General features: G+C 36.9%; 1 protein-coding gene across 1 annotated transcript; it reads left to right on the top strand.

The window, feature by feature from the left end:
* Positions 1–3,092: 3,092 nt before the first annotated feature.
* On the top strand, positions 3,093–23,226 carry LOC140170174 (uncharacterized). Its single transcript, XM_072193538.1, has 5 exons — positions 3,093–3,287; positions 17,712–17,910; positions 20,455–20,606; positions 21,405–21,581; positions 22,383–23,226. Exons 1-5 carry the CDS (start codon positions 3,108–3,110, stop codon positions 22,680–22,682), a joined length of 1,008 nt encoding a protein of 335 aa, XP_072049639.1. The 5' UTR covers positions 3,093–3,107; the 3' UTR covers positions 22,683–23,226.
* The last annotated feature ends 3,308 nt before the right edge of the window (positions 23,227–26,534 follow it).

The following is a 26,534-nucleotide window of genomic DNA, read 5'->3' as shown; positions in this document are numbered from 1 at the left end:
GGGTCACTCCCATTGTGGCCTATACACCATCCGCGATAATCAACTTTTGAAAAGCACCCTAAACAAGGATTTAACCTTTGGCTAAAACAATACCCTAAACAGGTGTTTTCATACCCTAAACAGGGATTTTATTCATTGTATCAAATTTCATACCCTAAATTTCATTTCAGCGTATTAGCAATTGCAATTTTGCTACCCTTTTTTTTTTTTTTTTTGTTTTTGACACCCTAAACGGTTATGCGCATTTCGTGCTTACCCACGAAAAACTACCTTTTTTACGCGTTTTCATTATCGCGGATGGTGTACAGGCCACAATGGGAGTGACCCCCGGGCCCTAAAGCGGCCGGCCGGATACCGAACAACACATACACGGCCACGGCCTTGACCTGCGGTTGTCTAAATTCTGAGGGATTTGCATGCTGGTCAGGTAGAAGATAACGGTAAATAGTCAGACCTACCGTATAGGCGTAGGCTGCATGGGGTGTATCCTGCATAAATTAGTGTTCTTGTTCAAACCTGAGACTAGTTCATTTCATTTCATTTCATTTTATTAGAAAAAGCATCGTGGCCCTAAGGCCAAATTGAGCAATTTTTACATTAATTAAAAGACATCAAAATATTACATCAAAGTATACCTCAGGCTCAAACACATGTTTCACACTTAAGTGTACGCTGCATGACTGTATGTTTCTGTTTTCAGGGATGATTATCCTAATGTCTAATAAATGATGAGGGACAGTAATTTGGTAGTATGCACCCTTACAACCCACATCACGTGGTGTTTCTTTATGCAAAATAAAAGTTATGCAAAACATTAAGTTTGAGCCCTATACCCTTACAGATGTCCAGAAAATGCATTTCTAAAATTTGACCTCTGTGTGACCTTTGACCTGACCCCTGCAAAATGTTCGACTGGTCAAGAGATTTGTTGTCACAGAGTTTGAGCCCCATACCCCTTATAGATGTCCAGAAAATGAAATTATAAGATTTGACCCCTGATAACATTTGATTTGGCCCCTGCAATGTGTTCCAACATATTCCCCTGGCCATTACGTTTGTGTTCACCGAGTTTGAGCTCTGTACCACTATCAGATGTCCAGAAATTGCATTTCTAAAATCTGACCTTTGACACGACCCCTGCAAAATGTTCCCCTGGTTACGAGATTTGTTGTCACTAAGTTTGAGCCACATACCCCTTATAGATGTCCAGATAATACAATTGTAAGATTTTCCCCCTTAATGACCTTTGACCCCAATTCTGTGTACGAGTTATAGCAACTGGGTAAAGCCGATGCATATGTGCAAGTGACGTCAGTGCTATGTGGTAGAAGAAGCATTTTAAAGGTATTTGGTTAAATACCAGAAATGCTCCTTTAATGACCTTTGACTTCAATTTTGTTTACAAGTTATGGGCACTGGGTATAGCTGATGCATGTACAAGTGATGTCATTGGCGATGGGTACTGGATTTAGCCGATACATGTGTGCAAGTTACGTAATTGTAGGGCGTAACATGTAGAGCATTTTGAAGTTTGTTGCCAGAAAGAAGCAGAATCGGATAGCATTAGAATACCTAACTGGGGTGGGGGGTGTAAACCCCCCAGCTAGGTAATCAAATCGAACAAGTAATACTTGCACAATTAAAACAAGAATTTGTCACGGATCAGGTGTATAATACATGTACTTTGAGCTACTTTGGTCTAACATTTAATATTCATATCTAACCCGGGTATCTAACCTACTCTGCACTTATTCGACAATAAATAAGTGATATGAGGCTTAATAATGATACCTGCGTCTTGACTTTGAAAAACAATATTTTTTAAAAACCTCATTTTGCATTTAGTTTTTTAAGCCACCTACAGGATCTCATTTTGCATTTAGGGTTTTTATTGCATTGCAAAGTAGCAAAACTTTATGGCCAAATTCGTGCCTGGAAAAGCCTATCCCCTCTTACAACCTATCGACAGGTCTGATTTCTATAATGAGGTGTCACAGGGTTTGCAAGAGATAATAATACCAAATCTAAACACCATGGAATTCACCACATCACGACCAAGCTCACGTTTGGCGCCCCATTCCTTTTTAAAGGAATTTTTATTAAGCCACCTACAGGAATCACATTTTGCTATAACTACGAAGAAAATTGTACATGTATGCAAGATGCCTTATCACTTAAGCCAATTACAAACATCAAAAAGGCTAAAAAATTCCTACACTGAGCAGACTCTTTGCTGGGTTTAAGGGCTAAATAGTAAGTTGTCATGTGGGGCAAGATTAGATAAAGGCATACAAACTAGGGTATGAGATATTAAGAATTATTTCCTAGCCTCTTAACCACAGGGTTGGTTATATAGCTATTCAAGATATGTAAGGGATAAACCAGAGGATGATTTAAGCACTTCCCAGCAAGTCTTGCGGTTAGCACAGCTGTGTGAGTGAACACACACCACTGCCCGCCCACTGCATACACACGTGCATGGTTAAATTTGAATTTGGACAGATATATTTACAATAAAAACACCTTCTAAAGGTTGGTCGATTTCACATTTTATGTTATCTACAGAAGGTGTGGATTATCCTTCATGCATACATCACTTTAGATCTGAAATCGACCAACTAATAATGACACACGGGCAATTCTAAAACAACATCTTTTGCACAGAGTTCAATGGGATTTGAAAAGTAAAGTGGCAGTTGAAACTCTAGTGATAACACTTTTACAGTGCATTATGGGGCTTCCTTAAATCATCCTCTGGGGATAAACTGTGCATATGAGATGTGGGGGAAAGTGGCATCATGCCGTGAAAAAAACTGTTTTTCTCAAAAAGTGGATGTATAGGGGTTTTGAAACAAAGCTCTTCGTAATTAGTTGGTTTAGATGTGTTATAGTTGCAGCAACACCGTTACCGACGTAATCACTTTGAGATTGAGATTGCATGCCTTCATGGTACACACTGTCAAAGTACATTTTGTCTTCCGAGTACTGCACTCGCGTACACAAGGTCGGCATTTTGCTAGTATCTTTGCACGTCAGTTGTCGCAGCTTGTTGAAAGACCTGCGCACCCGGGCAAAAATTGGGAAGGAGAGTGTTAAATCACCCATGCATGGCCGGGTCATTCATGTGTGAACCAGCTAGGGAAAGTGTCATCCGGGAGTGTCATGTGAACCCAGCAGAGATTTCGAATATTCGCCAAGTAGGGCACTTGTTGTTAGGAAGTGGCCTGTGTAAGGTTTACGTAACATCCCGCATATCATGCAAAGATAGCGTTGAACGGCAGCAACAGGTAAGTCTTGATTGCTATTTCAAATTGTTTCATTTATCTTTATCAGAAATCTTCTGTTTTAATACAAAGCTATCACTGTGTGGAATACATTGCCTGTGTCAGTGCTATCTCAACAATGCAAGGATATTTTTTTTATATAAAAAGCTATAAAAAGAGGTGAAGCAGAAGCAGCTATAGGCTATTTATTACCAGTCTGGTCCTGGTTCTTTTATAAAATTTTCAGTTTAGCTGCTGAAGTTCGTTTTTTTATACTGTATTGTTTGTTGTTAATTTATTTATCATTCTAAATGTTAAGTGCAAATCCGGGGTGCAAATGTGCAATCCATATTTACTATTCACCTAAATAAAGTGCAATGAAATGAAATATCTTTCTAGTGGGAGTGGCAACTTGAATAGTGTATTTCAGGATCGGACCAGGAATAATAGACAAAGGGATAGGCATCCTAGTCTGCTGCCCTCATTCGAAATATGTATCCTAGGTCTAGACAATAGGCGGATTAGCGGCCATTTTGTCTTCGACATGATTTTATTCACGTGTCCTTATACTTTAGTACACAAATATATAAGTTAACAGGTTTACAATATTAAAATTATATTTTAAATATACAATATATTCTGTAGTAAATCGATCAAATGACGGTGATTGTTCAGGTATTATATGCTTGATAAAATTAAACTGTCTGACCAGCTAGTATTCTCCTCCGCCGTCAGTGTGATTCCAGACACTCCACGTACCGTGTTGCGAAGGTGGAGGAGACTAAAGCTGTATTGACAAACACGCATGCGTTAAAAAATATGTAGCCTAGGTCGAACAATAGCGTGACGTAGTTTCCGGCATTGTTCCTATGCACTTTCACCATCCTGATCGGACCACCTTAGCCCTAGAACTCTGGCCATAGTATCCGTTTTTACTTCCACTAGGGCCAGAGGCACTTAGGCCTACATTGAAAAATTTGTTGGAGATGCTTGAACGATCCAGTACAAAAAATCAATGCGTGATCGAACCAATACAAATGTGTGTCAGGTCACTAATTAACATGATAAAACCCACTTGAGAACACACAATCGCCAGTAATTTCTAAAGACGCATTTATACTCAATCGCTTTTGCAGAAATCTGAATCGCACGCATGATCAGTGTACTAAATCGCCGTCGTGTTTGCCCGCTGAACATGCGCATGAATCGCTGTTTTTCAAAAGCGACACGTAGGCCTATATTGACACCCTCTGTCGGTCAAGGATTCAGTCTGATGATGAGCAACCCATGGGTATAAACATAGCTTTACACAATGACTAATTTACATAGGCACAAAAGACCGTGTTCATGTACCGTTACTCAGCCAAACATGGCAGAGTAGGTCCCGGATGACGGTACATGTTCCTATCTCCTCAACGTTATACCTTTCCAACAAGGAAAGAGATACGAAAAGCGAACGTCTAGACCACCTCAACTCGTAGCAACTTCCCCTCCTCCTGTCCTCCAGCCCGCAACTTATGCATACATACAAGCTCATACAGAAATCCAGACAATCGATACTAGTCACACAAAAAACAAGCGCTAGGTAGGCCTACGGTACATCAATTTGTATAAAGGGTCAGGGAAGTGGTCAGGGGCGTAGCCAGCTTTCTTGGTCAGGGGGGGGCAAAATAAAATTTTGGGGCACAGACGAAAAAAATTGCAGTTGCATCATACAATACATAGAGACTGTATGTCTTCGAGCTTCCCGAAAAGGGCCTTATTGGGATGATGTGCGCGCGTAGCGCGAAAAAAATGGTATTTTACACTATTTTTGCCCATTATCCGGCTAAAAAGGGCTTTATTGTTACAATGTGCTCGCGTAGCGCGGAAATTTTTGTATTTTACACTATTTTGGCCCTGAATTTTGCTAGCAAAGGGGCTCCTTGCCCTTTTTCTTTTCCTTTGCCCTCCTGATTTTCTCTTTCATTTTTTGTCAGAGGTGCACTTTTTCTTTCATTTTTTGTCAGGGGGGGCACTCTGTCTCCCCGCTGGCTACGCTACTGGAAGTGGTACAATGTATTTTAATTTTTATATAAGTTTTTGCACTGGTAATTCTTTTTGTGTACATGTACGGGTATTCATTAGTCACGATTATCGCACTTTCAGTTTCCCACGCGTTTGAACGGAAATTGGATTGCGTACTTTTTCGATGTCTAGTGAGCAAATTTTTTCAATATTTTGAGAAAATGATGTCAAATTTTCTATTCTGTATTGTTTGGTAATAATGTCTTTTGCCAATAGTATGTTTAAAGTTGTAATTTTGTGTTTTTGATCGCAAAGATCGGATATTTTCGTTCCCGATTCGAATTCTGAACCCTTCGCGAGGGTGCCGATTTCGGCAGAACTTTGACGATAATTTTGCCTTTTTGGACACTAAAATGCTTTCGATCCTTAATTTTGTTTCAACCGAGTCTTAAATTAGCAAGCACAATACGGTTGGTACCACTTTTATATACATTGATGAAATTTTAAAGATTTTTTTTCAAGTTTCTAACCGGCGCAAATCGTTAAGTGTGTATTTCCCATTGACATCCAAAATGGCGTAAGCCAGTCCTCAATATACATAGGTACGGCGTATATAGGACTGGCAAGCGAGTCTAGTATTCATTGTATACCAGTTGTATAGGGCCTACTATTAAAGTCTAAGACATGCAAAATACATACATACCACATAAGCCTACGCCAGAACGTTCCTGGCTGTAGGCCTACATGTAGGGAATTAAGATTTTATCCAGCAGAGCCAGATAAATATGACCCTCACAACCGTGCCTATGAACGGACATCATAGATGCATTTATCAATTACCATGTCATGTCTCTCTTTAAAATTACCGCACATCTAGGAGAATTATAGTATTTTGGTTTTTGGCTGATGGGATTTTTGACACTGGGAATAAAACGTTAAAAGAAAACTAGATTCAATACTACACTAGTAATAACTTAAAAGAGGATTAGTTTAAATGTGGCTTAGAATATTACTTTATAACGATAAAGAAACTATTATAGATTTTTTACAATAGATAGTTTTAATATCTATTATAGATATTCAAACTATCTATTGTAAAAAATCTACTTACAACTGGTATATGTGACCGTACAGCACGAATGAGCCGTAAATGTCCTCAATTGTATTCTGAGTTATAGTGTAAAATGGGCATGAAGGTCGTATTCATAGGTACTTCAATTGGGTGCTACGTGTACCTCATTTAATGAGATACACGTAGCACCAAATTGAAATACCTATGAATATGACCTTCATGCCCATTTTACACTGTAACTCAGAATACAATTGAGGACATTTACGGCTCATTCGTGCTGTACGGTCACATATAATGAATACCCGTACATGTACACAAAGAATTACCAGTGCAAAAAAAAGTAATTACCTATAGGTAATTACTAGAGCGAGAGAGAGAGAGAGAGAGAGAGAGAGAGAGAGAGAGAGCTTAAAGCAGTATGCAGACTAGACTTTTTATTAGACGTACAATATTGTATGCAACATATCTACGTTATTAATCTATTGCCATTCTATTTCCAGTAATGTTTAAAAGGGCATTTCGTGATCCACAGCCTCATCCCACACTTTTCTCAAAAAAAGTTGAGATTTTTATACCACTGGATACATCTGGCTAAATAATGTTTATGTACCAAAAATATCTTGCAGATTAAATCGTTTAGCAAAAATATCGTCAAATTTGAATTTCGTTCTGGTATACCAGAACGAAATTACAACAGTGGCCTATGGAGCAGTGTAATACACTAAATCATGCATAACTCGCAAACGCAAAATCGGAATCAACTGAAATTTTGGGAATAAGCCTTTTTCGTGGATATCTACTGAAAAATGTCATAAAAAGAGGATCCTAGGATCACGAAATCCTCCTTTAAGTTCTAACGAATGTTTGATGACGTAAAATCGATAATATATTTCTACCAGATATTATACGTAACATATTATCGATTTTACGTCATCAAACATTCGTTAGAACTTAAACATTACTGGAAATAGAATGGCAATAGACTATAGATATGTTACATACAATATTGTACGTCTAATACTCGGGAGTCTGCATACTGCTTTAATGTTTAGTGAATCTTGAGATTCGTCTCAGATGATAAGGGATTTAAGGATTTTACATAATAAAAGGCCTCGACCTTACCATTTTGGACCAACTCTTTTTTGACTTGAAGTAGTTTTAAAGTGTATTACATATTAAGGTAATATTAGGCATTAGCAAGAGATCATTTTGCTCCATAAATGAAAATGTATTGAAATAGGCAACGTGTCATGTATTCAGCACTCCAAATAATTATGAGTTATTATGTATTAGTTAAAGTGGTACTACACCCCCTGATAAATTTTGTGACTAATTTTGCATTTTTCAGTCTCAAAAAAATAACTACACACTGGTAGCAAAAGTTATCTATATTATAGGGGCAAGGAATCCAGTTACTTAACTGAAATTTCAGTGATTCAAGACAAATGGTTCATTATACATACATTTATACTAGCGGTACCTCTTTTCTCATATAGATAACGTACCGCTTGTCTTGAGTCACTGAAATTCCAGTGTAGTAACTGGATTCCTTGCCCATATAATATACATAACTTTTGTTACCAGTGTGTTATTATTTTTTGAGAGAAAAATGCAAAACTAGTCACAAATTTATCAAGGGGTGTAGACGCGGTATTGTAGTCGAAGCAGCCCAAAAGGAAAAATCGATTTTAATTATATCTTAATCAATATATTATTGAAAAATAACAATTTGATATTTTGCAAAAGTTCTTTCTACAATGATAATGAGCTATGTACGTTTTACAATTTTGTGTTGTTGTGAACCACTTGCCCTCTTTACAACATAACGCAAGAGCCACAGGACCTACAAAAGTATATGATATTTGAATTCTACACACTCGCTATGATTGAGTATGAAATGATCAATGCAATTTTTGCCAAAGCTCACTACCATTCACAAGATGCTGTGAACTACCAAATCGCAACAGCTTAGATATAATTGCTAACCTTAAAAAGTAATATTGTTGGGTAAAAAACGACAAAAAATCTTAAATAGTGTGGCCGTGGCCGTTACAAATTTTACAACATGGCATGGAAGATTCTCCTGACTCTTCTGAACATTAGTCTCTTACTCTACAACGACGCGGGAATTTCACGGGGCCTGGCCCCTTAAGGGGGTACTACACCCCTCAATAAATTAGTGCCTATTTTTGCATTTTTTTCAAAAACTAATAACACAGTGGTAACAAAAGTTATGTATATTATAGGGGCAAGGACTCCAATTACTACACTGGAATTTCAGTGACCCAAGACAGGCGGTTTGTGATAAGAAATAAGGTACCACTAGGATGTACCTCGTTTCCTGTCATTATACTGAACCGCTTTTCTTGAGTCACTGAAATTTCAGTGTAGTAATTGGATTCCTTGCCCCAATAATATACATAACTTTTGTTACCAGTGTGTTATTATTTTTTGAGAAAAATGCAAAAATAGTCACAAATTTACCACAGGGGTGTAGTACCCCCTTAACTCTCTTCACGCGGGTGTCGACTGCAGACGACAAGTTTCCAAAAAAAATTAAAAACTTTTTTCAAAAATTTCATATTTGGAATCAGCATGAAAAATGCATTAAAATGAGTACAAACAGGCCTAGTATAGATTCAGTAGTTCTTAAGATAGCTCTTGATATTTTGAGAAAATATTTCAAAACTTTTTCCATTGAAGCGCATGGCTAGCATGCAGAACAATATACAGGGTGTTCCTGAAAGAACTGGATCGTCGGGAACTGATTTTTTTGGGTACGTTAACACACTGATAAATCAAAGGTAACTAAATAATTGGTGATGTTGAGGAACATATCATCTATCACATACTTTTTGAATTTTGACAATTGACCCTTCCGTTTTTGAAATAAAAGAATTTTAGGAAAAGGAGAGAACACAAAGACGTTTTGTAATATTTTTACCACCTCAAGTTTGATAATTATTATTATAATTATTTTATCAAGGCAAAGAACAGTAAAGCTACATTCAAAATGGCGGATGGCGGACCAGCTCGTGTTACTCTGTGGGGAACACCAAGATGTTTGTCTACGGCATTTTAAAGGTTTGCTTAAGGGATCTGGAATGAGCGTTTTGAGCGTTTCGACAGTATTTTTGTGGGACATGAGAGCACATCAGACATATCGAATTGCATTCTGAATACGAAGAATGTCTTTCTGATATCAAATAATTTTCATTTTTGAAATTCACGATATAATACAAATTTTATGACAAATTATTAAAATTTGATACTTTTCACATTTTTTATATATAACAGTCCTCGAAGTAAATTTTATAATTATAATGATATATTCTTAAAGTGTATGTAGCTGGGAGGAAAAGCCGGCGATCAATTGAAAATTTTGACCTTTCATATTGAAGATATGGATTTTTCCCAAAGAGACCTAATTTTTTTTGTTTTTTTGTGGAAAAAATCCATATCTTCAATACGAAAGGTCAACATTTTCAATTGATCGTCGGCTTTTCATCCTACCTACATACACTTTAAGTATAAATCATCAGATTTTTAAGTTTACTTCGAGTAAAATATCAATTTTTAATCATTTGCCATAAAATGTGTATTACATTGCGAATTTCAAAAAATTAAAAATTATTTGATATCGGAAGGACATTCTTCGTATTCAGAAATGCAATTCGATATGTCTGATTAATGTGCTCTAATGTCCCACAATAAATACTGTCCAAACGTTCATACCCCACTCCTTAAATACTTATCATTTACTTGTAAGTTGTAGGCCTATATGTTTGCCGAACTGACACGTTCTTTTATAAGTTTCTATATTATAGGCGTGCATAGTAGTTCTGCATGACTCGACTATATGGAGTGCACACAAACATATGTACATTACAAGATGCAAGACCGGCCTATACCTTTTCTTCAGGATTAAAATAAATACCCACTACCCACTATACACTACCCAGCAAACTCAAACGTACATTTTATGTTATAAAACGTTTCAATAACATTCAAAATCATTTGTGAAAACTTGTTGCAAATCATGATATTTTAAATAACATTTAAAAGTGTTTACCAAATATTGTCAAAAATATTTACGATAACACTTTGACAAACTTTTTAAAAATAGCGTTGTGTTTATTCATATCAAACTTTTCGCCAGCCCATCGGGCCGCAGCCCATCGGGCTTGTACCTATTTCTGGGATGGGGTCAGTTTGCTCAAGAGATTATTTTTTATTGGTATTGGAATGACTTTTGTTTAAAACTTTTGTGGTTGAATTTTTTTTAAAATATCTTAATTCGATTTGTAAGGAAAAGTATGTTTTGCCGTTTCGACGAACGAAAACGAGTGAGTATTACCAAAGTTATGTTTGAACTAATTATGACTTTAAAAGTTCTAGGTATAGGCCTAAATGTAACAATAATAGTTAATATATAGCATCATATGGTCAGCAGAAGAAAATCTGACATCGCCTATGATGTCATATCAGTGTCCTTGACCGGGGGTCCTTACTCCTTGACCACTGAACAGCGTGATATCATGTTGATAACAGATCTATAGAATCAAAATCTTCATCATATCCCCGGATCATATCACAGATTCTCAACAATCTGTGATCATATGGACCATATTGATGTGAAAGTAGTTATCTATCATATCCTGTGTCGTTTTATGGATAAAAATGACTCAAAATGTTATTGATGAAATGGTTGCTATCATAAACATCAGTTTTGTCTTTTCAACGGCAAAAATCCGATGCAAAATAAAGTTTTTAGGGCCTAGCTATAATATGGGCATAATTTATGCATATAGTATTGAACAATGTACCCCATTTGACATGCACTTATAGATAAATAAATTGTCTTACTTTATTAATTTAATAACTTCTTTATTATAAATAAAATGACGCATAACTATTTGATTCATAAAATAACATTCAACAAAATGATTGAAGAGAAAACACACAAGGCACTAGGCAGACTGTTATAGAATGGAGTATGTAAGATGCCATGTCCATAGCTTCGCAGGAGTTTCCGACTAGCAATCAAATGATCAGCACATTCAGAAAAACACAGTTTAAGAGTGAAGATTGTAGTGAGTAACCAGTCCTTTATAAATGTGCTGGCCACTATCTATTATAATATAGTAGGCTTAAACTATACATTGCGAATTAATTAAGTTATTTTAAAATAAAATGTACATGTAAGTTAACTCAAACCGGCAGTGTATATATCGAAAGCAGTGAAATCGGACATTCCTAAGCGAAGATATTGAGTTCGTAAGTTCTGGTATTACAAAATTGGAAATTGAGATATCGTGGCAAAAAAGCCGAAAAGACAAAAACAACCAACGACAACAACAACAACAACAACAAAACAAACAGACCAGAACAATTTGGAGTACATGTAATGAATTAAAAGAGTTGACATGAGATTAGGAATTAATGTTTTCTGCTGTTTCAGTGTGCATGTTCTCATCGTTGATGGTTTGGTGGACTGTCATGTAGATGTAAGCGTGATCCTAAAAATGCCTTTCACATTGACCAAAACTAATTACAAGACCTCTTCTACATTGAGGCTGGCTTCCCTTTTAAAGGAATTTTTATTTTAAAATTTAATAACTTCTTGATTATAAATAAAATGACACATAATTATTTGATTCATAAAATTACATTCAACAAAATGATTGAAGAGAAAACACACAAGGCACTATAGGCAGACTGTTATAGAATGGAGTATGTAAGATGCCATGTCCATATAGCTTCGCAGGAGTTTCCGACTAGCAATCAACATGATCAGCACATTCAGAAAAACACAGTTTAAGAGTGAAGATTGTAGTGAGTAACCAGTCCTTTATAAATGTGCTGGCCACTATCTATTATAATATAGTAGGCTTAAACTATACATTGCGAATTAATTAAGTTATTTTAAAATAAAATGTACATGTAAGTTAACTCAAACCGGCAGTGTATTTGTGAAGTGGTATATCGAAAGCAGTGAAATCGGACATTCCTAAGCGAAGATATTGAGTTCGTAAGTTCTGGTATTACAAAATTGGAAATTGAGATATCGTGGGTAAAAAGCTGAAAAGACAAAAAACAAACAACAAAAAAAAAACAAAAAAAACAAAAAAAAACAGACCAGAACAATTTGGAGTAATGAATTAAAAGAGTTGACATGAGATTAGGAATTAATGTTTTCTGCTGTTTCAGTGTGCATGTTCTCATCGTTGATGGTTTGGTGGACTGTCATGTAGATGTAAGCGTGATCCTAAAAATGCCTTTCACATTGACCAAAACTAATTACAAGACCTCTTCTACATTGAGGCTGGCTTTACCTTTTAAAGGGAATTTTTATTAGAAACATTTTCATAGCCTTATATAACCCGACATTTAAATGGTATGAATATATTTTGACCACAACCAAAACGTTATAGCGTTTTAAAAGACATTTTTGTGTTCGCTGGGTAACTTACCATATTCTTATTACATAATTTGAGGGCGCGCCTTGAATTGAAATCGGGGGTCCGATCAAGGGGGTCATGCCAATTTTTTTTTTTTTATTTGTATCTGGCCGTTTCCCCCCCTAAGTTTCATGCATATTGTTAGGCCAAGTTATTATTTATTGTAACTGTGAGCAGTTGCTTATTTTATTACTACTACTTACTTTAATCCACCACTTCTGCCTTTCATAGCGTCGTGGGAAATGTAACTTTCTATCCTGGGCAAGTCAGGTAGCCTCACTCAAGGTAATCCCATGACTTGAGAATACTTCCTTTACTCCATCTGCCCACCTCTTCCTTGGTCTTCCTCTACCCCTAGTTCCTGTTGTTTTGCTGTTATATGTTCTTGCTGCAGGTTGGCTAGGGGCCATCCGCATAAGGTGACCGAACCATCTAACTTGTTGTTTTGCAACATATTCTGTGATTGGTGTGGTGCCCACCATCTTTCTGATATCCTCATTCCTGATTTTATCCCTCCTTGACTTATTAGCTGCTCTTCTTAGGCATCTCATTTCACAGGTGATGAGCTTTTGGGTTGTTCTTTTGTTGAGAGTCCATGTTTGGCACTGGTAGCAGAGAGTTGGGAAAAATATGGCATTGATGAGTTTTGCTTTTGTATCCATCGGTATTGCAGGATGTGTGAGAAGCGGGGCTAGTTGGTAGATAATATTGTTGGCCTTTTGACATCGTGTCTCTATTTCTCTGGTGATACTTCCATCCTCAGAAAAGATACTTCCCAAGTACTTAAACTCCTTTGTCTGTTTTAGCTTGCTGTTGTTAATGGCGATGTCAATATCCTTGGGTAATCTACTAACCACCATGGTCTCTGTTTTGGCTATGCTGACTTTCATGCCATATTTCTCACATGCTACATTTAGTTTGTTGGTATGATCTTGAAGTCCTGCTGAGTCCTTGTGGATGAGGCTCTGGTCATCTGCAAAGAGAAGCTCATTTATTTCTCCACTAGTTGGATTTGCTTCCTTGGCGATCTTGTCCATATAAATCAAGAAGAGCAGTGGCGACAGCACACAGCCTTGACGTACCCCTGATGTTACTAGGAACCACTTTGACTGCCCACGTCTGGTTCTCACCATGCATTTGCCGTCTTTATATAGAGCTCTGACATTATCTAGCAGTTGACCTCTTATACCATAGCCCTCCATTACAGCCCACAACTGTTCTCTATCCACCCGATCAAAAGCCTTTTCTTGGTCTACGAACACCATGTGCAGCTCCTGGTTGAACTCGATACACTTTTCACATAACTGTCGTAGCGCAAAAATGGCATCTGTACATCCCCTGTTTTTCCTGAAGCCAAACTGTGTTTCACTTAGTTGCAGGTCCACTAGGGGTCGAATTCTTCTCTCTATGATCTTTGTAAACATCTTGCCGGCGTGACTCAGCAAGGAGATGCCCCTGTATTTTTCACAATCTCTCTTGCTTCCTTTCTTTTTCCAGATAGGAATCACTATCGCCTTTTGCCAGTCATCAGGTGCTGCTCTCTCCTCCCATGCTGCATTGAAGACTCTAGTCAGCCACTTGATTCCGACATCTCCCATGCTTGGATGGCTTCTGTTGTTATGTCGTCAGTACCGGCTGCTTTATTTTTGGCACTTTCTTTCACGACAGCTCGAACTTCATCTTCCAAGATAGAGGGTTCCTCTTCATCAGGAAAACCTGGATTGAAGGGTTCCTGTGAGCTTTGACTATCCCCGAAGTTGAGGAGACCATCAAAATATTCCTCCCATCTGTTGTTTATGTCTTCTTGGTCAGTGAGTGGGTTTCCAGCTTCATCATTTATCAGTGATGCGGGGTCAAAAGGTTCATCCTTTTGTCTGATAGCTTTCACAGCCTTGTAGAATTCTCTGGGTGATCTCTCACATTTCTCTGCTAGGTTTTCTCCATATTCCTGCCAAGATGCATTCTTAGCTGTTTTAACCACTTTCTTACATTCTTTTCTTGCTTCTTTATACTTGTCATAATCACTCTGAGACTTCGTTCGGGACCACTGCTTAAAGAGTTTCTTCTTTACTTTGATGGCTTCCTTCACTGTGTCATTCCGCCATGTAGTTCCATTCTTATCACCTTTTCCTGCCTTCTTTATCCCACACTTTGCTTTCAGCGTATCTGTTAGTGAGGTTTTGAACAAGTTCCACTCCTCCTCTGCTGTACCTTTCCAGTCTGAAGATTGTCACACATTTTCTGTGCCATCTCCATACTATTTCTTGACAGGTGTCTTCCTCTCTGAGTTTCCTCCAGTTGATAGTGGATGTCACTGGTTTTGGCTTCCTGTTTCTTAGTTGGTGTGGTGCCCTGGTTTCCAACATGACTGGACGATGGTCAGTGTCCACCTGTATGTTGGGCATGGCTTTGGAGTCTATTACATGTCTTTGGTGTGATTTCCTAGCAAGAATGAAGTCTATCTGTGATGCCTGCTCTAGGTTATTCCACTTATACCAGGTGTAAATTTGACTTTTTCTGTGTTGGAAGAATGTATTTGTGATGAACAGTCCATGCTGAGCACATAGCTCCAGTGTTAGTTGATCGTTGTAATTTCTGTTGGTATTGTGGTCACTGTGTGGGCCGAGGTGCGCTTCCCATGGTGTCCTCTGGTTTCCCACTCTTCCGTTGAAATCTCCCATAACCAGTAGGTTGTCATCCGAATTTACCCCTTGGATTATGTCTGATAACTGATCATAAAAGTCATCCTTTTCCTCATCAGTGTATGAATCATTGCAGGGTGCATAGATTTGGATATATGTTGTATATATTTTTAAAATTAACAAATTTTGAGGTAACATTGCTGCAAAAAGTGAAAATTTTCGTAATTTTTTGTTTTTTTCTAGGGGGTGGGGCAACTTGGGGGCAAGAGCTCTGACTGGGGCATGTCCCTCAATATGTCTCAAGGAAAATGTACGTCCGTCAGGGTTTGTACACTTCTCAAAATAATGAGTAACTTAAATGGGTCAAAACCGATAAATCGGCAGTAGGCCTACTTGGAATTGAACAATCGGCAAAAATAAAATATCTCTAAACCAAAATTCAATTCAATTCAATTCCCTCAAATGAGGGAAATTTATTCAGTAGGGCCTATCTAAAGGCCTCCGGCCCTAAAATACATTGTAAATTACATAAACAATATTAACGTATACATCTACTGACGAAAGTATATATCTCTCTTCTTACATGCATTAAATAGATATTTACACAAATTTTTCAAGATCCTGCTATCAGAAGTCTGCATGAATTAGCAATACTTAAGTTCAGATGGATTTTCACGATAGTATCTAGTAATAAAACGTTGCCGCTCAATCCGCTCATTCCTAAAATAATCACACACTAGAACAAAATGCAGTTCATCTTCGACCATTCCAGACTCACATAATTTACAGAGACGTTCATCGCGTGGTATACCTTCATAATCATACCTTCCTAAAAATACCTCCACATTCAAACTACCCAGTCGGAGTTTAGTCAACAAAATCTGCAACATAACATTTTCAATTATAAATAAATACTTTTCACATATGATCTCAGTCTTAAAGATTGAATAATATTTTAACTTAGAATTAGTACGCATAGACTCAGCAAAACGTTGTAGTTCTATGTCTGTAAAACGTTGCTTAAAAAGTGAAATAAAAACTTTGTTATTGGCAACACCTTGTGCAATCCAAACGTGACCAAATCCTCTAGAGAACAAAATATTTTTGACAGCTAGTGCCCAACACTCCTGGCCACGTTCGGCTTTTTTGTACTGAAATTGATAACACTGAAATAGTGTTCTATTATGACTTCATTCAAGAATATATAACCAATACTTGATAACTCTCATCAGGGTTTGAATAAACAAAGGATATCTGCCCAATTCACACATTCACTAGAAGTTGTTTTTGGTACGTTGAGTAGGTACCTGCAGAAACTTAAATGTATTCTTTCAATGAACATTGATTCATCTGTTCCCCACAATTCGCAGCCATAAAACATACATAATAGGGGCAATTTTAGTATAAAAAAATTGCACATTACATCATCAGAGGTAGGCGACCAAATTTGTAAACCACCCCTTTTTGTTCATATATCAAAGGCAGTCCTTCTAAGTTTCATTCTGGAAAATGACGATCAAATCTTGTGAACTTTTATTTTTTACATCAATTTCAATAATACCCATTTATGTTTTCTATATATGGGTAACTTACTATAATTGAAGACCGAATTAAAACGACTAGCTTGCGTCTGACGTCAGGGCAAAGGCGCGACGTGATTGGTTACTGACCTGCGCAGTACGGCATTTTTGGTCTGGTTGACAGGACGTCATACGCAAACTAGTCTTTTCAATTCGGTCTTCAATTATAAGGGTAACAATACTGACAATACACATAACTGATTGGTTAACTACAATGGGCGATTTACTTCAGAAAAAAGTTCAATATAACTACATTGCACAAAACTAAGTCCATTATCTATAGTTAATTGAACGTTTATTGACTCTTGTAATAACCCAGCAATGTGTGTATAAATCTGTATAATATATTTTCTGTTACAAAATAATGATTGGTGTTCAGAAAAGCAGGGCTATGAGACAAATATCCCTTGCAAAAGTTAGCAAGACCATAATGGTGGTGTAATTTGTTTACTTTAGTGATAAGTTATGTGTTAATTTTTTTTTTTTTTTTTTCACCAAGTAGGGCCTAGGCTAAATTTTTAAATTGATTTAAAGTTTTAACTTCAACACTACACTATTTTTCGCTCACCTGGAACGTTTTCACTAGTAAATTGTTTCCAATATTGTAATATTATTTAAATAATGGTATATTTACATAATAGACGTACGTGCACCTTTATCACTTTTGTTTATTATCATACATGCAGGCTATGACCAATGTGGACGATTCTATCGTATGGCATGAGCCTTACTTGTATGCACGAAGGCTGGGCACAGACGGCGCCGATAGGGAGAAATTTAGAACCACGGTAGAACAAGGCATGAAGGCTAAAGGTTTTGGTGGAAACTTCGATGCTATTATAGGAATGGCCAAGAAGTTGCCGTTTGGATATGTCGGTTCAGAAGGTTCGTAATTTGTTTTATCCTTTTAAAGGAATTTTTATTAGTCTATACCGACATATTGAGTTTAACTGGCACCCGTCACTGGCACACTGCATCAATTAGGCATATTACTTTTCCGATATACTTGGGCTTAAGGGGGAATAATACCCTGATTTTCATCAGTACCCCTCTTCTTTTTTTTCTTGCAAATTTATAAAGTACATAAATATGTTCACCACCTCATGTCCTTAACTTATCAAATATATCTACATACAAAGTGCTTTTAATCTATTTTAGTAAGTCATTTAAGCCCTATATATTTTTTTGTTTACTGTATCCTAGTAACTCAAATGTGTGTTTCATAACAAACCATAATTTATTCTTTTCAACATGTTCAAGTAGTGTACATGAATAGAATACATTAAATCCTTTGTTATACTCTCTATAGAAAATCTAGTGGTGCATGCAAAATAACAGTTAATATTAACACTGAATAAATTAAATAAACACTTACACAATGGATGCATAGTCATTAGTCAATTTAATACTATAGTGTGTTGTTAGGAGAAGAAAAGGCTATTAGGTCACCGGATGTCAGGTTATAGGTCAATTGGGTCAGGTCAAATTGAAGCATCCATTTTAAATACACATGTGAGAGTCTGTGATATCATAATGAGGCATAATTTTGATATTCTGTCTTTAACTGGATATATATCGAGAAGTGCAAGGTGGATATACTAATATACCTTGGGATGTAAATGGTGAGTACAATTTAGAATGCCTAGTTGAGATAGATTTCACAAATAAATATAAAATAATTACCAAAATCACAAAAGTTAAGCTTACGGAAAACTACCCAATATGGTGGTATAGGTGACAAGAAATACAATTTTTTTCAAAATTGCTGTAGTATGGTTGTGGTAACCTGTTACCTATGGCTTAATTAAGTTTCAGTGAAATAATGTCGCAAGTTAAAAATACAAAATATAGCTCAACATTGAAAATGGAAGCATTTTAACCAGTTCCTTTTTTGATAGTTGTGGAGCACCAAGTTCATGAAGTCATAAAAGAAATCAGGAACCACTTATTCCCATTTTACATATCAACTTTATTTCCCTAATGTGTTAGCAACACATATCCAAAATTTTAACGAAATCCGTTGATATTAAGCTTTCCAAAATGAAGTGAATTTAAATCATCAGTGATGTACCTCCTTTTGGATTCTATCTTAAAAAGCATGTAAGCTACATTGATACCGATGCCACCAATAAAACGAGAAGATTTGCCCCTTCATTTTGCATACCAGTTTGTCCAATTTTTTTTGTAATTTCTTCACAAAATGCAAAAAAATGCAAAATAAAATCAATGGGTGTAGTACCCCCTTAAGTATTGCGTTTTTTGCACGTCGCTTTGCAGTATGGAGGCCACATTGACAAATACCTCTGTTGATTTAGACAACTTCTAATGGTGTTAATCTGCACATTCAGATATTTTCATTTTACCAGGCTGTAATTTCTGAAAAGTGAGTTGAGATAAATCGAGTTGAAAATGATTTTGTTACGAATTTGTACAAAAATTACAATAATTAGCGCGTGACTCACAGTCACAGTCATGTACATATAGAACATGCTATACTGTGAAATACAGATTCGTCGCTTCTGTCATTCGCAACAACTATTACAGAGATATTGGCTCCGGAGCTAAAAGACCGTTTAATATTTACGCTAGGGGGAAGTGGGAGTTTTGACCAAAAAAGAAAAATCGCCACAAAATTACTCGTTTCCCTCTCTCGTCCGATTAAAAAATTTCGGACCCCTCTTGCTTTCCCCTTTTCTCAATTTAGAAATTAACATTCCCTCATGGTTCAAGTAAAAAATTCAGATTCCATCCTCAAGACCCAAAAATATTTGATTCTCCCCAGGGGCACTCAACTTAGTGACGGGTATGTGCCTACCGGCGTCGCGAAGTATTGGCCTATCGGGTACAAAGCGTTATTTTAAAAAAAGGGGGTCATTGGGGACAAAACAAAATAAAAAAGGGGGTCATTGGGTATAAAAAAAAAAAAAAAGGGGGTCATTGAGTATAAGATTTCAAAACGAGGGTCATCGAGTAGAAAATTTTGAAAAAATGGAGCAAAATTTTGAAAGTTTCGACATAAATTTGAAAAAATTGAGCAAAATTTGAAAGTTTCGGCATTATTTTTTGGCATTTTGATGATGCTATTCCAGAAAATCTAGAAAAAAGTGGGTCATTGGGTAACCGCAACCAAAAAATGGGGGTCATTGGGTAGCCGCAAATAAAAAGGGGGGTCATCGGGTATGACTTTAAAAAAGGGGGTCATCGGGTATTGTCGACTTCAAAAGAGGGGGCTTGACAGGCACATACCGTCACTTCCAAATAGTGAACGGTCCCTAATTTCGACAAAAAAGTGTGATGGAATGAAATGAGTTGTCATCACGTGGTCATGTTTTGAGTGACTCTCCCACCAGCTCTTTTTGGAGCCATCATTTGACAGTTTAACGCTCTTTCGCAGCCGACAATTCATCACTAATTTATGTTTTATTGCAGTATCTTATCAGTGGGTGAAAGAGCAACTGCAAGCTGACGCCCCGGGGAAGAAACTGATTTTCAACAAGGACATGGTAGAGGGTATTGTCGATAAGTATGACGCTATACCAGAGGGATTCCGACATGTTTTCCTTTTGCGACATCCATTGAAGGTATTTTGAGAAAACGGGTGAAATTCGTATAGAAAGCTGATAGAATTTCTATTTATTTATTTATTAATTGACTATATGCAAGACGCTGTTAAAGTTTATTTTATATGTAAATTAACGGGTGTCCTTGAAGGACAATTGACGATCTTGCCAAAAAAAAAAAAAATGGAAAAAGAAAGGCTTTTCTCCCGCAAAATTGTAAAAAAGTGTACTATTCATCTTCGGCCGTATAAGAAATCCATAACGATTATAATAAATTCATCAGGGTCATCTGAGGTCAAATTAGGAAAAGTTGTTGGATCTTCATGAAATTTGGTACTATAAAAACATGAAAAATTTGGGCATTTTATCCAGGGTCATATCAGGAGTTATTTGATGTCAAATTATTATTCGGTTTTCATGAAACTTGGTACTTGTACGTGCAAAATATGGCAATTTTTCATGTCATAGTGTCACCAGAGGTCAAATTTGTAATAATTTGTTGGATTTTTATGAAACTACGAACCTGGGAACCAAGGGAGAACAGTGCAAGTGCATTGATTGGTCACCCTAGGTTAAATAAGAAATAAATAAATAAATAAACTACAATGTTCCAGGTGATTGCGAAAGCCGACGAGACTGTGGTTCGAGAAGGTCCCGCCTTGTTCTTTGAATATAAATTAAACAAACAAGAGGGCCTTTTTTGTTCCGTGCTTGTTGATAATAAATAAAAACCCGAATGAGTATGCTCAAATTTACATTAATCTCATTATTAAAGGATCTCTGTTTACACTAATAATATGTTTTTCCCTGACCATACAGGTTTTACCATCCTTCAAAAGAATGATCAGTAGCCATCCTATGATGGAAAATGTTGACTTGAGGAAAATTCCCGGTACGGGGGTGATGCCAGCAGGGTATTTCTACAAAGAATTGTTTGATTTATATGAGTACTTGAAAGACAGCAAACCAATAGTCATATGTACTGAAGATCTTCAGGTTGGTCACTTTGTTTGTTTCTTCCTCCTTCTCTGTACTATAGGTCACATGTCACGATCCCGGGTCACGATGCGAAATTGGCGCGGAATGCAATAACTGTAATGAAATTCAGCGTGATTTGCTGAAACCTGAAGTGTTATTGAAAGGGATTATTAGCGATTTGACGAGCCAGGACACATAAAATGCATCAACACGTTTTAAACAATATAGATGTGCTATAGAAAAATTATCAAATTCGTAGACATCGTGGAACATACTCTTTGCGTGGCTGTGCGTAGTAAGCAGTTGTACGCAGATAGCCTCGCTAATATAGACGCGTAGAGTAGCGTTGTACGCGCGTGTAGTTAGCATGATTAGTCGCGGAGTAACAAGCGTAGTTGAATGTTCCACGATGTCCACGAATTTGATAATTTTTCTATAGTAACGCGCCAAAACGTGTAAGCAATTTGATAAAGACAAAATCTTACTTCAAAAGCCGTTTTTCATAAAGCCTACGCGCGAGTTAGGCTGACGAATTCGGCATGGTATGGCGCTAGCAGTTAATACCGATTGCAGCTATTTAGGACTATACTTATTTTTCAGTAAGTCCACAAATAATATTTTCGAATGTTATGAAAACGTTATGCACCCTTTATATAACCGGACATTTAAACATTTTCTGACCTTTTCTAACCTTTTGCGAATAATGTTGAAATCGTTTTGTGTTTGCTGGCGAGTTATTAACTTTATCACCTTTCTGTCATGTCTGTCGTGGTTCAGAACTTATTTCTCTTAAGTTTGTGGGTTTTTTTATATCGTCAGAAAAATCCAGAAGACATCATGAAAACTTACTGCAAGGAGATTGGTTTACAATATACAGAGAATATTTTGAACTGGGCCAATGATGAAGATGCTATCATGCAGAAATGGATGATAGCCAAGGAAGCCGCCGTGATGCTACCGGCAACGACGATACATAAAAATGCATTTGGGAGCACCGGTTTTGGGGAACCTTCGAAATTGCCAGACAAAGCTGAAATGGATGAAGATATCGTGGAAGTTGTAGATAAATGTATGCCGTATTATGAGAAGATGCATAAGGACAGATTACAGGTGGAATGAAAATGAAAGAATGAGTTTTGTTTTTAGAAGATGCAATTTTATATATAAAACCGCTGCTTTACGACATTTGGTCAAACTTAATATCAAACTGCGCCATCGAAATGATGCCAATTCAGTCTGAAGCGGCTTCGACGGTCGACCGACGACCTTTATCCGGATGTCAGCACTTACTGTGGTATATCTGCCAATATATAGACCATTCTTGTAATTGGCACTTCCCTGCCGTTGATGGGGGTGAACATTGATATCACGTGATTATAAAAGAACGAAAGCGATGACAATTATAAGCTTGATAAGGGTAAACATTTTACATTCGCATTTACGAAAAATCGCAAAGAATGATGGCTAATTTTAATTAAAATTAATGATTAAAATCATTTGCTATAGCCATTCCAATTTTCGTTGTGTTTATACTGCTTGTATAGTATAGATTTATTATGCCCTTATTCATTAATATTTGGTATATGAAGAGCTTATTTCCAAACCGCGTGAAGTCCACAAAGACATGTTTCTGATTTACCTGTGCGATATTGCAATGGGTTGACGTTGTCTCCCAAATGAGAACAATAGTCTGCATATTGTTATGTTGTGGTAAATAATGGCTTGTTGATGGTACAACTCATTGTTGCTAATATCAAACTTGTCAAAGTAATTGTGATTGTATCACACAAGTAAATGAGAAACATGTGGTTGTGGACTTAACACGGTTTGGAAATATATAAGCTCTTCATATCTAGAAAGTACAAAAAATACTTATATTTCTTAATACCTGATTTGACAACAAGTTTGTTACCCTTGTACTCGCTTTTGGTATTTTATAATCACGTGATATTGATGTTCACTCCATCAAGGACAGGAAAGTATCAATTATAGGAATGGTCTACTGTATGCCGTCATTTGGATCGTATGAGAAATCTACAGATCATGCCGATATTTTATATTTACCAAATCAAAAATTGGAATATCAGGGTTCGCAAAAAAAGTCATTTGATTACGACTCATTTTGTCAGGTTTTCGTAAAATTAGTTACTAGTTAAGTTCACTATATAGGGACTTAACCTAACTATTTTGCAGCATTTGGGGTCAGAACTTGTTTACCCTATTTTGCATCTCTTTTAGCTGTATTTATACTCGGTTCGCTTTTGTAGAAATGCGAATCGCTCACATGCTCAGTATATGTAAAACGATGCCCAGTGTGCAAATCGCGCATGCAAAAGCGACCGAGTATAAATTTAGCTCAAACATAGCAGGTCTCAATGTATCAATAACAGATATAATAACATGCATGCAGAGAAAGATGGGTGCCTTAGAAGTAATAAACTTTTATACAAGTACTATTATAAGGGGCTGTGCAATAATTATCAGTCCCCCGGGGGGGGGTAAAATTTCCGAACGGCTCGCCAAAATTGCTTGCCCCCCTCTCGGCCCGCCAAAAATCACTTTGCCCCCCCCTCTCGGCCCGCCAAAAATTCTTTGCCCCCCCCCCTTGAACATGCCAAATTTTTGGGATCCCAAATTCCAAACTTTAAATGGTCTAGATGTATGTTGCGAGCGCAGCGAGCAGGAAAATTTGCATATTTAAGCGTTTCCGTACCGTTTTCCTAAGCCTTTTTAAAGCATTTTATTAAAAGGTGCCCCGTGAATGCGTGCCAAAATCGCTTGCCCCCCCTCTCGGCTTGCCAAAATTGCTTGCCCCCCCCTTTCGTCTCGCCAAAATTTCGTGCCCCCCCCAATTTTACCCTCCCCAGGGCTCATAATTATTGCACAGCCCCTAATGCTGAATATAAATAATTTCAATGCATTGTCACGTATCCATAGTTGTAGTCTGTTTTTCGCACCCTGTCATCGCGCGTTTGTTAAAAGTCAGTCTCCCAACTGTAATACAAAAAACAAAACAAAAACTAGAGCAAATGTAAAGGTTGACAGAAGAAAGCAAGACGATCCTGTAAGAAACAAAACACAGCTCTCGGCTGTGTAAAAATTTCTCCAACAACTCGCATGTAAAATATGAGCGTGCACAGCGCCCTCCTTCAGCTGAAAAAATATCTCGAAATTTCGGCCTCTCTGACTTGCTGAGCCTAGTTTACAAATGACAAATTTTGGAGGGGCATAACATCTTGCGCCATCATCAGCCCAACCTGCATTTTGCATTTTTTGAAGTACCAAATCGTCGGCAGAGTGCTACACTATCGTAAGTGACATTTTTGGCCAAAATGATATTTTGACGAATTATGGAAGGCTATATAAAAACGCACATTAAAACCAGGTTTTAACTTTCAAAATTGCTTAATTATTCTTTATTAATAAAATAAAATATCGTAAGTGCAATGCAATTTTAATTAATGCACGCAAGACTATCGTATGTGCCACTTACGATAGTCTTGCACGCTAATTTTGTTTTTCATTTGCTGCATGGCCATCGTATGATGAATAACACGGGAGTATTTAACACAGCTTTACACAATGACTAATTTACATGCACTGCCCCCCCCCCCCCTGCGTACGGGTCTGAATTGTGCAGAAGAGAAAGGGTACCTTAGAAGTAATAACTTGCTCGAAACTCGGAAAGTAATGCATTGCATGTAGATAGCTTTTAGGTCCTGTGTCATAAGCTGGGGTACCTTTGTGTTACATGTCACAAATTGTTGAAAATCAGAGGTGGCGTGGCATAAAGTGCTGTAACATTTTTTCCATAAATCTGACAATAGTAAAAGTATATATATTTCGGATAGCTTATAATACAGGGATAATAACCTTTTGAGTTTCAAGTTGATATACAGGGTTGCCCAAAATATATACAGGGTGAAACAAAAAGATAAGTGCTTGAAAACTTGTCCATGTAATTTACCTACTTATTTTTCACTGAAATGAATTTAGCAATAATAGTGATATTATGTGAATAGTATAATGACGACGCTTTCAAAAAATATAGTTTGTTTAAGTTTCGCCTAAAGTTAAATTATACAGGGTGTGCCAAATACCTGTACAAAATGTATATAAAATATTTAGATAACTGTTTACGTACACATTATTTGGCCATGTATTAACAAATGAATATCCAAATATACTCCTATATCTCTCTAGGTGTCTTGTTATAATAAAATCAATTTAATAATATAACCAACATTTTCCCTTTAAAATGAGACCAAATATTAATATTTCCATTAGGGTTTGCTAACAAAAATTAACAAAATTAAAAATGATATAGTGAAAAAGTATGATTCTGCATAGACTTTATACAGTCCCTCCCCCTAATCCTCCTCCCCCTAATCCTCAACCACCCTTGGCACATTTCATTTAAAATGATATGAAAAAATAATGAAAGATGATTGTAAAACAGCACTTTATAGAGTAATAAAGAATAAATTACCTTAAATTTAAGACCTTAATGAGCCTTCTAGGTAAAGAAATACTCAGGAGACAATATTATGTTTTGTAATCCACACTGCACGTCAAAATGTAACAAAACCACCTTTTTGGGTACCCCGGTATATAGCGCAGGACCTTGAATGATATTTTTACAACGTTATTTTCGACGTTGATTTTTGGACGTTGATATAACGTCATTATGACGTTGTAATGACGTTCTTTCGACGTTGCGAACGTACTAGACCTTGATGGTTATTAAATGGAACCTAAAAGGAACGTTGGTCACTCTGAGGAACTATTTTGTTAGGGGGCCTACTCTAAAGAGGCTGCCGAACCTGATGGTTCTACAAAGGGTTTTTGAATTTCCAGGAACCTTTTTGAGGGTTCAATCAACTGTGAGGGTACTTGAGACCCATTTTGAAACCTTTCTAAGAGTACAGAAATGTCCATGCTATTAAGGGATCTGGAATGAGCGTTTCGACA

Source organism: Amphiura filiformis, chromosome 1, assembly GCF_039555335.1.
Source record: "Amphiura filiformis chromosome 1, Afil_fr2py, whole genome shotgun sequence".
NCBI classification, from domain to species: Eukaryota; Metazoa; Echinodermata; class Ophiuroidea; order Amphilepidida; family Amphiuridae; genus Amphiura; species Amphiura filiformis.
This window is presented reverse-complemented; position numbering and strand designations above follow the sequence as displayed.

What these genes read in the sequence shown, in the direction of transcription:
- LOC140170174 (XM_072193538.1), top strand. Translation starts at nt 3,108, where the DNA reads ATGGCCGGGTCATTCATGTGTGAACCAGCTAGGGAAAGTGTCATCCGG. An exon ending in GCGTTGAACGGCAGCAACAG is followed by an intron (nt 3,288 to 17,711) that starts GTAAGTCTTGAT and finishes TCATACATGCAG; the next exon opens with GCTATGACCAATGTGGACGA. An exon ending in TGGATATGTCGGTTCAGAAG is followed by an intron (nt 17,911 to 20,454) that starts GTTCGTAATTTG and finishes GTTTTATTGCAG; the next exon opens with TATCTTATCAGTGGGTGAAA.